The sequence below is a fragment of the Hyla sarda genome, chromosome 3 (assembly GCF_029499605.1).
Source record: "Hyla sarda isolate aHylSar1 chromosome 3, aHylSar1.hap1, whole genome shotgun sequence".
Lineage (NCBI taxonomy): Eukaryota > Metazoa > Chordata > Amphibia > Anura > Hylidae > Hyla > Hyla sarda.
Window position 1 is genome coordinate 285,028,653 of NC_079191.1, and position 13,215 is coordinate 285,041,867.

The 13,215-nt window shown below is 41.0% G+C and overlaps 1 protein-coding gene across 5 annotated transcripts; it reads right to left on the reverse strand.

Moving 5' to 3' along the window:
- Positions 1 to 1,587: 1,587 nt before the first annotated feature.
- Positions 1,588 to 12,431, reverse strand: LOC130362401 (uncharacterized). 5 transcript variants are annotated; one of them, XM_056566797.1, is made up of 5 exons: positions 11,824 to 12,431; positions 11,568 to 11,786; positions 9,882 to 10,038; positions 4,433 to 5,915; positions 1,588 to 1,948 (listed from the first exon to the last, which is right to left on the reverse strand). In XM_056566797.1, exons 4-5 carry the CDS (start codon positions 5,232 to 5,234, stop codon positions 1,884 to 1,886), a joined length of 867 nt encoding a protein of 288 aa, XP_056422772.1. In that variant the 5' UTR covers positions 5,235 to 5,915; positions 9,882 to 10,038; positions 11,568 to 11,786; positions 11,824 to 12,431; the 3' UTR covers positions 1,588 to 1,883. The 5 variants fall into 5 exon arrangements, with proteins under 5 accessions (XP_056422772.1, XP_056422769.1, XP_056422768.1 ...); XM_056566794.1 differs by having other exon boundaries at positions 11,593 to 12,431; XM_056566793.1 differs by having other exon boundaries at positions 11,568 to 12,431.
- Between the last annotated feature and the right edge of the window lie 784 nt (positions 12,432 to 13,215).

A 13,215-nucleotide genomic window follows, 5' to 3' on the forward strand; every position in this document is an offset into this window, starting at 1 on the left:
TCTGGGATTTTCCAGTATGAGAGCAAGAGGGCCGCATAAATTAACTTTGGCCAAGAAAGAAATGGATGCTAAATATGCTAATATGTACAGAGATAAATCTCAAAATGTAACGTGATGATTTTGAGGTCATAACTAAACCTCCCTTTTTGTCAAATGTAAAAACAATGTACTTCCGTGTAATTAAACAGAACTCCTTGGGCAGCTCTTTAGAGAGTATGCTGAGATGGAGATATGATACCAACATTCTGTCTCGTGTGTATTCCTTGTGCCGGCACTCAGCAGCATATAGCGGCAGTCTTTCACATTTTAATGCCTCACCTCAAGCCATCCTTGACAGTTGGTGACACCCTGGACCACACTCGAGGGAAAAACCAAGTCTGGTGGACCAACACTTTCCCAGCCGTCCAGGGGGAACCAGAACTGTCCGAACTTAGAGTCAAATCTCCACAAGAACACGGTAAGGCTGCTGATTTCTTTATGAAACTGTAGCTTATCGGTGTCTTTTGGGCAGGCATGGGAAAGGACTTCTGTCGACCCTCTATGACTAGCCCTTGTGAAGTGATGGGGAATCTTCCTCCTGTGTGGTCTCAATTTCACAGAGGAGTTCTAGTCGCAGGTGACTGATTGCTGCTGTTTAAATCTAAGTTCACAATTTACCAATCGGAATAAGTTGTGAGAGAACCAGAGAAATGTTAACATCGAAAATGCACTACATAATAAGATTTCTTTTGAATTATTTTTTTTTCTTTAGGAAATTAAAAGTGCCAGACATTTTCGATTCGGAACTTAATAAGATTTCTTTGGGATTTTTTTAAGCTTTAGAGAATCTAGCAGAATTTTCGATTCGGGAAAACATTTTGATTGAATTTAGATTTTTGAGTTTTCTTGATCTATCCAGTGGATTTGGTCAAGGTAGTTAAGAGTGGTGTAGATTTTTGTGTTCGAAGTCCCTGGTAACTTTTGGTTGATAGTACTCTTGATATCTTTTGTATGTATCAGATTTGTATCAGCTGAGTATGTTTTTCTGTATCAGAGGACGTTTCTATGGCAGCTTACTGATATCTTTTATGGCGTACTTGAGCAAAAAATTGACTCTCGTATCTTTTAGCTGGAGATTTAGATTAGAAGATAAGAGTAGTATCAGAGATAAACTTTGGTTGTCACTGTACACACCCTTTGTTTGGTGTTTAGTATTAATTTTTGTTTGGCCAATCCACTGAGAGTTTTTGTAAATAGGGTAATTACGCGGTCCTCACTACTCCCCAAAAATTCCTTCAAAAACTTTGAAATGGTTAAACTTTGATAGATGCAGCCAGACTAAAAAAAAAAAAAAAAAAAGGATTTTTGCCGGATTGGTAGAAATTCTGGAGTATGAAAGCTTGCTTATATTTTTCCCTTGTTTTTGTTTGTTTTTTCTCACAGATACTGTTAAAGGGGTTCTCCACTGCCCTGCCTTCTGTAGCTCCGCTCGCAGAAGGAAGTTTATTACTCCGAACACTGTGTGCGGGCTTCCGTGTTCCAAAACAGTGAAGCAGAAAAAGACGGCAGCTCACCATAGAATTCAATGCAAGCTTCTTTATTGACCAGCGTGTGCAGGTTACAAAACTTGAAGTGCAGGTGCTCTACCCCAAAACCGCACGAACAACGTCCGTTTCGCACTAACTGTGCTTCCTCCGGTTCGTTGTCGTACTATCCCTCCTCCCCTTATATAGTTCCCCCCAATCAAGATTCCAACAGAGTAGGAGTGTCATACAATTGCGACCATCTCAACTACATCACATCCGTTATGACATCATATCAGTGCGCAATCAGCTGACGCCGTTGCCGTAGATACGGGCAGGACGCGGCCATCTGTACCGGAAGTTGCGATGTAGAAAACTTCGTCAGCTGGTCCGCTCAAACTTCCTACGTATCCACAGCAACCCGGCATCACGTGACTCTCTCCGCACTGTTGGGGAAGAAACAAAGGGGAAGGTAAGTACAACTATGTGAATTAGTGATTAAAACAAAGTGTTAAACAATGATTAAAAACAGTGTAAGTTACCTTACAGAAAAATGCTCATGTCTATTTTTTCATTTAAACCACCTGCGCCCATAGCTCCTGTTCTTAAAATCCACCTACTTTCTCGTTGTAAGAGGAGCTTATTTCTGTCTCCACCATTGAAGGCATTATCCACTATTTCCAACCCGGAAAATTTCAGGACCGACTGGTCCCCTTTGTGTACTTCTCGCACATGCTGGATAAGTCTGGGACAGCCCACTCCGGTGGAGACAGATCTAAGATGCTCTCTGATGCGGGTATTCAGGTTCCGTATTGTTTTCCCGATGTAAAAAAGTCCGCATTCGCAGACAATTACATATACTACAAACCTAGTTTTACAGGTGATAAAATCGCGTATTGACCAGGATATTCCCCCGAGATTGATGCTCTTATTCTCTGCATTAAAAGGACATAGTTGGCATTGCCTGCATTTAAAATTACCCTGTGGTCTCGATTTTTTCAGCCAGTTGTCAGATTTCTCTCTAAACTGATTCGGGCCCAGCACGTTACCTATGGTCTTAATTTTTCTGTACGAAAAGAGGGGGCGGTTTACAGCGGCATCCGCCAAGTCACAGTCCTCCTCAATGAGATGCCAGTGCTGCCCAACAGCCGTTTGCACGGCCTGGTCCATAGGACTGTGCTTAAAGGAGAATACAAATCTGTCAGACGTCCCCTTCCTTTTCTTTTTCCTGGAATATCTGGCTGCTGCATATCCTACCTTACGGGCTTTATTCAGGGCCAGTTGGACAATGTCTCCGGGGTACCCCCTATGAATAAATCTCCTTGCCAGTTCCTCTGACTGCTTCTCAAAGGATTCATCTCTGTTGTTGAGTCTCCTAAGCCGGAGGAACTGGCTGAATGGGATAGCCTTCTTGACGTGAGGGGGATGGAAGCTTTCATAATGAAGTAACGCATTCACTGCCGTGGGTTTACGAAACCCACTCGTTACAAAACCATCCTCAGAAATTTCTACCCTCACGTCAAGAAAGTCTAATGATTTACCTCCGAAGACATAAGTGAATCTCATGTTCATGTCATCGTTATTATTAAGATAATTGACAAATTGGATGAACTCTTATTCACCCCCCATCCATACGATAAACACGTCGTCCATATACCTCAATATGGACGATATGTACCGAGTGAATGGGTTCCTTTCCGAAAAGATGAAGCGCTTTTCGAAGATAGCAAGGTACAGGTTGGCCAGGGAACATGCGACGGGAGTCCCCAACGCTGTCCCACTGACCTGCCTGTACCATTGCTCTCCGAACCTAAAGGCGTTATGCTCTAATACAAATCTGAGGGAATCACAGATAAAGTCCACCAAGTCTGCCTCCAGCTTAATTTCTACCAGGAATTCTCTAATTACCCAGACCCCCACATCTTGAGGGATCCGGGTATAGAGACTTTCTACATCCACTGATGCTAAGCTGGCTCCTGGCAGACAGTGGACATCATCCAGTGCTGTCAGAAATTCCCCAGTGTCCCCAAGGTACGTAGGTATCTCCGATAAAAGAGGGTGCAACAACCAATCCTGGTATTTACTAAGGCCCTCCGTCACCGAGCCGATCCCCGAGACTATAGGACGTCCTGGGGGTCGGCTCAGTGACTTATGAATCTTCGGGAGATAGTACCAGTAGGGCTTCCTGGGGAATTTGGGCAAAAGTCTGGAAGCGGTCTTTTCGGACAACACTTTTTTCTCCACGTAACCCCTTAATAAGGTCTGCAATCTAGATACATAACTACTGGTTGGATCACTGGGCAATTTAGCATAGGTGGAAACATCGCTGAGCTGTCTAAGGGCCTCCTCCCTATATTGTTCTCTAGACAGCACAACTACGTTTCCACCCTTGTTTGCTTTCCGGAATATCAATTCCTTTCTATCTCTTAACCACTTCAGTGCTCTCTGTTCTTTACTGGATAAATTATCTTCCTCTTTAGGGTATAGTAACATTTTGACATCCTTAATAACCAGTGAAGTAAATAGATCTAGGGTGCCACCCGGCTGTATTGGTGGACAAAAAGTGGAGCTGTTGCCCCCAGAAAAAAACGTGGGCTCTATCTCTTCAGCTCGACCACCACTCTCCAAGTCAATGAGCACTTGAGCCCCCCTCAACACATCATCCCCCATATCGGTCATAACACTGAACCCTAAAGGGCCAATCTGAATGGGTGCTTCCCCACTCAATGTGTTGGGAGCTGGCATAACATTTTTACTAAAAAACTTCTTTAAGTCCATTTTTCTGACAGCTTTGAATAAATCTATCTGGAATTCTACCTCATCAAAAGGTTCAGTAATGCTAAAGTTCAGTCCCCTAGATAGGACCTTCACGCAGTCTTCCGGTATGGTAACATCAGTCAGATTAATAATGTTAATAGGGTCTGTCTTACCCATATCCGTTATCGCCAGGAGACTTGCTTCCTTTTCTGGCTCTTCTGCCTGCGGTTTGGACCCCCTTCCCCTCCCCCGCCGTGTCCTCCTTCTGTTGGTCCCCCGTTTTTTTGGGACTCCTGCGGGGCGGGTGCTGGCGTTTCCACTAGCTGGGTCATCTGAACGGCTCGAATCAGAATCGGTGGTCCATTGATCATTGTTCTTATTTCTAGGACGACTTCTTCTTCTTGATTGCTGTTTACGGTTCCCCCAGTCATGAATGCGGCCGGTTTCAAAATCCATCTTATCCCTGAGGAATTTATCCCTCTTACGATCCTTAGTCTCGGCTTGGGTGGTCAGCAATTTCTTTTCTAGCTTCTTCATGAATGCTGTGAACTGTTCCTCGGAATGACGTGATCTCAGCTCTAGCCTGGCTCTGCACAATTCCTGTGCCACTAGATTATATTCCACCTCATTCCTTTTTAAAACAATTCTCATTAATCGAAGCGAATGTTCAAGATGTGCTTGCTTCCATTCGTCCAAGAAGTTGTCATCTTCTAGGAATTGGGACGGTTCCTTATACATCCGTAAACCCCTCGGTGCTCTATTACATTCATCATATGAGCGTAGGGAGTTGACCGTCCAGAATAGACGGACCTCTTTTTCAGAGAATGACATAACCTTATGTTCAAGGGCTCTTAAGCTGAGCATCTGTAAGGTATCATTACATTCACATGCGGTGAAGTAGGCTCCTGCATCTGTTCTTCCCACACTGAGTGCCGTGCCGACTTCAGGTGTCGAGGATTCCCCATCCGTCTCCATGCTGGAGATCCTGTAGGTAGGGGACAAGGAGTGGGTGTCTGTATCCTGAGTGCTGCGTGCTCTAGCTGTAAAGCATATAGCAGAGTCCAATGTATACAATGTAGAAATATCAGCTGGCACTGCTTCCTTCCCGGATACAACCCTCACCTTAATCTTCCTCTGCCCAACGTAGTCGTAAAGGCACAGTCACCTGCTGGCGCTTGTGAAATTGGTGGTGCACAGACTGTACAAAGTTCAAGTGTCCATATGTCGCAAAACAGTGAAGCAGAAAAAGACGGCAGCTCACCATAGAATTCAACGCAAGCTTCTTTATTGACCAGCGTGTGCAGGTTACAAAACTTGAAGTGCAGGTGCTCTACCCCAAAACCGCACGAACAACGTCCGTTTCGCACTAACTGTGCTTCCTCCGGTTCGTTGTCGTACTATCCCTCCTCCCCTTATATAGTTCCCCCCAATCAAGATTCCAACAGAGTAGGAGTGTCATACAATTGTGACCATCTCAACTACATCACATCCGTTATGACATCATATCAGTGCGCGGTCAGCTGACGCCGTTGCCGTAGATACGGGCAGGACGCGGCCATCTGTACCGGAAGTTGCGATGTAGAAAACTTCGTCAGCTGGTCCGCTCAAACTTCCTACGTATCCACAGCAACCCGGTATCACGTGACTCTCTCCGCACTGTTGGGGAAGAAATAAAGGGGAAGGTAAGTACAACTATGTGAATTAGTGATTAAAACAAAGTATTAAACAATGATTAAAAACAGTATAAGTTATAAGGGCTTCCGTGTTCGAGGCTGCCCCCTCGTGACGTCCCGCCCGCCCCATCGTGATGTCATGCCCGCCCCCTCAACGAAAGTCTATAGGGAGGGGAAATTGATGAGGAGTTCATTATCTATGATCCTACCATGATTGAAACTCAGAAAGAAGAATGTTGGTTTATAAATATATGTATATTCCAACAGTGGCATTCCATAAAATGAATTTAAGATATTCACATGACTGGCACTTGTATAAGGCAGTAGTGTTGAGGATGATTATGATGATTTTGATTGTTGATCAATATATTAATCTATAATTTATACTCTTGCTAATCAATCGCTGCAGAAAAACATTATTACCCTTATCAGATATATCAGCTAGCTATTGCTTGTAACCAAGATTGAACCTGTTCTCTGGGAAAACACCCAAGCAAGACAAAGATTTGCACTGTTCCAAAAAGGGAAGTAACACCCAACTGAAGAATATGGAGGAGCAGTAAGAAGCTGGAAATTGAAGGACACAGCAAGAATCTTCGGCATAAACAGGAAGCACCTGAATCATATGGCTGTGTATAACCATGATTAATAAAAGAAAGATTATGTCATGTATATATATATATATATATATATATATATATATTTAAACAATCAATCAAAGTATAACACAATGATTTTTAATGTAAAAAACTGCCTTTTTGATAATCATATAAAACAGTTGTCTTCCCAAATTAAGTAAGCCATTGTGCGTTCCAACCTCGGCTGAGTGAGGAGTTTATACCAACTCTGTGTCTGGTGTCAAATCCTCTTGCCGGCACTCAGCTTATCTCTAATTTGGACAGCGGCAGTCACTCATATTTAGAGGTCTAACCAGAGCCAACCAGCGAGGAGCAATATAACCTGATCAACTCCTTAACAGTAGTATGCAGTGTAAGAGGGGTCTAAGTGGGCTTTCATATGCTGCTGTGGGTTGCAAAAGGTTAATATAGACATTTCTGAACCGTTTTTATTTATATCTAACTACAAAAACATTGATCTGCACCCCTAAAAATTGTATACTGAACACCATTAAAACAAAATATTTACTGAATATTTACAAAATATGCTGACTTGCAAAGTCTAGAGTTTATCTATAATAACCTCTTATCATAATTCTATTTTCCTTGCCTATATCTTCAAACTTTTAAAGAAAGTTGAAAAAAAAACACAACCCCTACTTATGCAGTAAATTTTGTTGTGCATTACTTTGAAGAAACTCAGAAAGTTGCATAATCTGAATCAATTTCATTACCATAAGTAAATGTCAAATGTCTAAAATACATTTTTTACTGATTAAACTGTCAAGGACAAATACAGTCAGGAATAGCAATTTAGATTGTTGCTTTATTACATTTAGAGGAAGAAAATGTGGAAAAGACTCAAAAAATTAACTTCTGTGTATCATATACAAGAGGTTGTGAATAGATTAACAGAAATAATAGTGCCTAGGGATGAAATATATAGATATAGATGCATTTGGGATAGCTATCCATGGGCTATAGTGGTACCTGATTTGACAATACAGACAGGGCTAAAGTTGGTGAAACAGATGTAAGCCAGCCAGAGGTTGCTACTTGTCTAAGGTGCAGTTTTTAAGCTTAATCAAAAGCTGGTGCTGGCACAGGGGCAGAACCAGGGCAAGGTCCATAAGCTAAACCAGTAGTGGTTCCATAAGCCCAACTAGGAGCAGGTCCAAAAGAAGGACCAGAGGCAGATCCTTAAAAATTAGAAGGTGGAAGGATCACAGGATCTCACTAAGGACCATATTTACATATTCAAGATTATAGGTTGCTCCAGAAGCAGGTCCATAATAAGGACTTTGGCCTGGTCCATACAATAAACCAGGAGCAGATCCAGAGTAAGCATCCACCCCAGGTCCATACTAAGGACAAGATGCAGGTATAAAGGAAGGACCAGAAGCATTCTTGAGGATGTACCATGGTCAGGTCTGGGAGACAAATCTTTTCATGTGTCTCAGACCCAGATGTTACGCTCAGAAATAGGGCAGTCCGAAGAGCATACTCTAATTGCCAATATAAAACATGGTTATGCAGCTCCTGGGGGAAATTAGGAAATAGACATGCCTCTGCTAAGGCTAAGAGTATGCACTCAGGCTGTGACCTCAACACATCAGGCACCTGGTGATTGCAGGATGTGAGACTGGAAAAATATACTCACACTCAGCATAGTTACATAGTTACATAGTTAGTACGGTCGAAAAAAGACATATGTCCATCAAGTTCAACCAGGGAATTGAAGGGAAGGGGTGTGGCGCAATATTGGGGAAGGGATGGGATTTTATATTTCTTCATAAGCATTAATGTTATTTTGTTCCAGGAATGTATCTAATCCTGTTTTAAAGCTGTTAATTTTTCCTGCTGTGACCAGTTCCTGAGGTAGACTGTTCCATAAGTTCACAGTTCTCATGGTAAAGAAGGCGTGTCGCCCCTTGAGACTAAACTTTTTCTTCTCCAGACGAAGGGAGTGCCCCTTGTCCTTTGGGGGGGTTTAACCTGGAACAGTTTTTCTCCATATTTTTTGTATGGGCCATTAATATACTTATATACATTTATCATATCCCACCTTAAACGTCTCTTCTCAAGACTAAACAATTGTAACTCCTTTAATCACTCCTCATAGCTAAGATGTTCCATGCCCCATATTAGTTTAGTCGCGTGTCTCTGCACCCTTTCCAGCTCCACAGTGTCACTTTTATGGACTGGTGCCCAAAACTGAACAGCATATTCCAGGTGAGGCCGTACCAATGAGGGAGTATTATGTCCCTGTCCCTCGAGTCCATGCCTCTTTTTACATATGGCAATATCCTGCCGACCTTGGAAGCAGCAGCCTGACATTGCATGCTATGCTGTAGTCTGTAATCTACAAGTACACCCAGATCCTTCTCTACCAGTGACTCTGCCAGTTTAATCCCCCCTAAGACATACGATGCATGCAGATAATTAGTACCCAGATGCACAACTTTACATTTATCCACATTGAACCTCATTTGCCAAGTGGATGCCCAGACACTTAGTCTATCCAAGTCATCTTGTAACCTATACACCTCCTCTATAGACTGTACCGTGCTACAAAGCTTGGTGTCATCTGCAAAGATAGAAACAGAGCTGTTAATGCCATCCTCTATATCATTGATAAATAAATTAAACAACAGCGGTCCCAGTTCAGAACCTTGGGGTACACCACTAATTACCGGGGACCAATCAGAGTACGAATCATTGACCACCACTCTCTGGGTACGATCCATGAGCCAGTGTTCAATCCAGTTACAAACTAAAATTTCCAAACCCAAAGACCTTAACTTACCTGTCAGACGTCTATGAGGGACAGTATCAAACGCTTTAGCAAAATCCAGAAACACTATATCCACAGCCATTCTTCTGTCAAGGCTTCTACTCACCTCTTCATAAAAGCAAATTAGATTGGTTTGACAACTTCTATCCTTAGTAAACCCATGCTGGCTATCACTTATAATACAATTATCCCCTATGTATTCCTGTATGTAATCCCATATAAGTCCTTCAAACAATTTACCCACAATGCACGTTAAACTTACCGGTCTATAGTTTCCTGGGGAAGACCTAGAGCCCTTTTTGAAGATTGGCACCACATTCGCCTTGCGCCAGTCCCTTGGCACAATACCAGACACCAGTGAATCTCTAAATATCATGAACAGGGGTACAGATATTACTGAACTTACCTCTCTAAGAACTCTTGGGTGCAATCCATCTTTCCCTGGAGATTTGCTTACATTTAAATTACTTAACTTACCTTGTACCATCTCTACATTAAGCCAGTTCAGTACATTACATCATGTGTTACCAGCACTGACCTGTCCAATGTCAGCTCCTCCTTCTTCCCTAGTATATACAGAACTAAAGAACCCATTCAGTAGCTCCGCTTTCTCTTTAGCGCCTGTGACAACCTCCCCATTATCATTATTAAGGGGTCCTTCATGCTCTGTCCTTGGTTTTTTTGCATTTATATATCTAAAAAAAAAATATTTAGGATTAGTTTTGCTTTCTTTAACCACCTGTCTCTCATTTTGAATTTTTGCTGTTTTTATTACATTTTTACAGATTTTATTAAGCTCTTTGTACTGTTTAAATGTTATAGCTGACCCATCAGATTTGTATTTTCTTAAGGCAATTTTTTTGTTGTTTATTGCTCTATTAACATCATTTGTCAGCCATGTAGGATTTAGTTTTTATCTGAACAAGTAGCGCACCATCTGTTTGGTGACTACTTCATCTGTAGCTAATTTCCCATTCACTTCATCACCAAAAACAATGGCAGGTGTAAACTTTTGCCCTCAATGTCTACCACTCCAGGATGTTGCTGGCTGTGAGGGTGAACCAAAAACACCAGCAGGATTTGGTGTTGATTGCTGTGAGGATTGCACACTAATGGCTGGCTTCTTTCTGGGGCAAAGGTGCAGTCTCTTCACCAACAGACTACCTCAGCAGATCTGTTCATGACAGTGGAACATACATACTTTACCAACTTTACTCAACTAAAACCATGTTTAACTGGACGTGTATACTCGTCCATATGCCGTTAACCTGGTATGATGTGGGCTCCCGACTCGAGCCCGGGGGGACTAATAAACCGTAAAAAAAAAGTTTAATAAACGTTTAAAAAATACACATTAATCCCTTCCTTATTAAAAGTTTAAAACACTCCCCTTTTCTAAAATTTCATATAAAAATATAAAAACATGATGAAAAAAATTCCAATGTCCAAAATTGCGTATTTTTGGTCACTTTGTAAAAAAATTCAACAAGAGAGCAAGATTTAAAAGAAATGTAAACAAGAGAGCAAAAGCAAAAATGGTACCGATAAAAACTACAGATCACAGCACAAAGAATGAGCCCTCATACCACCCCGTATACGGAAAAGTAAAAAAGTTATATTGGTCAGAAGAGGACAATTTTAAGCATATTGATTTTGGTGGATGTAGTTATAATTTTTTTATGTAGTGAAATAAAGAAAAACATATATATATATATATATATATATATATATATATATATAATCCCAAAATAAAGCAGCACTACTTATCCAGTCCAACCAAAAAATTGGTGCCAGCGTCCCAAAGGACTTGATCAGAGTCCATCCAAGATAAAAAAACAGATACAGGCGCAGCACTCCAACAAAATAAGTGATTTAATATCTCATGTCAGCATTACAACGTTTCAGCTCCTCCTGGAGCCTTTTTCAAGCATAGTGATACACAAACCTATGAGGGCTTTTATGCCCATACAAATCATTAGTGCCAAACAATTTCATAAAGTGATCATTAATACAAATCAAATAAAAACTACATAAGTGTAAATATAAATTAATGTAGAAAATAGTGCATACTGGTATATAAAGTGCGCTAGTGCATACTGTGCAGAGTAATAGTAAAAATATTAAAAACATAGCTTGAAAAATACAATTCATAGTTAAATTACATATAACAAGAAGATATGCAACACATGTGTACACAAAACGATTCATAGAAATCCATACATACTGAACAATGAAGGGGAGGCATTCACCTGATCCATGTAATGGTGCTGCAAGCGTGGGTAATAAGTTACTGCGCCTGCGTGAGAGACTGAAAGCACTTCCAGATATGAGATCCCTGTCATGAGACCAGTCTGGTCACATGACCCGTTGTCCCGGCAACTGTCAACACTGTGTGCGAGGCAGAGGCAGTGTTTCAGGATCGCAAGAGCACAGGCTGTCAAACCTGCTGAGAGCAGATGTTAACCCTAAGTGAACCAAACCTGCTGAGAGCAGATGTTAACCCTAAGTGAACCAAACCTGCTGAACAATATGCAGAATTAGGTGTAGTGCATCAGCACTGTGGATATAAGTGACCCAGATGAGGGAAGTAATCCATGAAACTAGCAGAAGAACAAGAAGAATCAAAAGAAGAGTGAATAAAATATAGTAGAGAAATATAAACTAATAAAATTGTATGGATAACGAAAAATAATTAAAAATAGACAAGACAGACAGATAGACAAAATAGACAAAATAAGAATAAAAATGTAAAAAAAATATAGAAAAATAAAAATACCTAATAGAAAAATTAATAATGAAAACATAAATATTATTTTGAGGAATCCTATTTATTTTAGCTGTATATCATACAGTAAATATTGTGATGGTGATTTTAGAGGGGTTCTAAAAACTTGTGTAGCTAGGGACGGGTCCCAAACTGGACCCAGTTAAGGGCCAGGATGTTATCCATCAGAGGGGGGACCCCTGTGTTCGGGACCGTCAAGTCCCCACCCCACTAAGGTCACCCCACCTAGCTTCTTATCAAGTGCGCCCGCTTGTCCAGCAGCGCTAACCCCAATGTATCAATACACCATATCTCAAGAGGGAATATATATATTCTAAAATAAATAAATAAATAAATAAAAAATAAATAAATAAATAATTTTTTAAGAGTATAGCAGAAAGAGCAGTCCTTACAAGAGAGTAACATGAAGAAAAAACCCCAAACAAGGTCTCCCATTCCCAGTACAGATACTACTACACCACTACTGCACTCATACAGCATTTATTCAGTTCAACACAGCATAGATGGAAATTCTTCAAACATATAGATAGTACATTCCAAAACTGTTCATTTTTGCAATATTGGAGCAGGTGAAGTCTCCTCCTTCAAATATCCAATTCTGGAAGAAAAAAAGGAAATTTGTTATAGTTGTTGTAAAGTCATAATTGTGTATCACATCACATATGTAGAGAGAGGAGGTACAGTACATAGAGAAAAACCTGGGGTACCTACACCTATATATATAGATGATATGTTTAGATAGTATTAAAGTCTACATTAAGACCATGGGGACGTAATATATATATATATATTACACATAATATACACGTAATATATATATATTGTGTATATATATATATTACACAAAAAGGGACCGCATTCCCAAAACGATGCTCAGGTGCAAGCTGGTCGGGTCTGGGTTGGAGACCCCCGCAGATACAAAACTTGACAAAAGCAGCAGCACACCGGAATAAGATGAACATGTGTCAGGCTTTATTCATCAGATGCCACGACGTTTCAACCGCCTCCCGCGGTCTTTGTCAAGCAATTCCATTGTGCAAGTGTATACAATTTATAGGGGTGGTAAAGGGGTGGTACATGTGCAAAT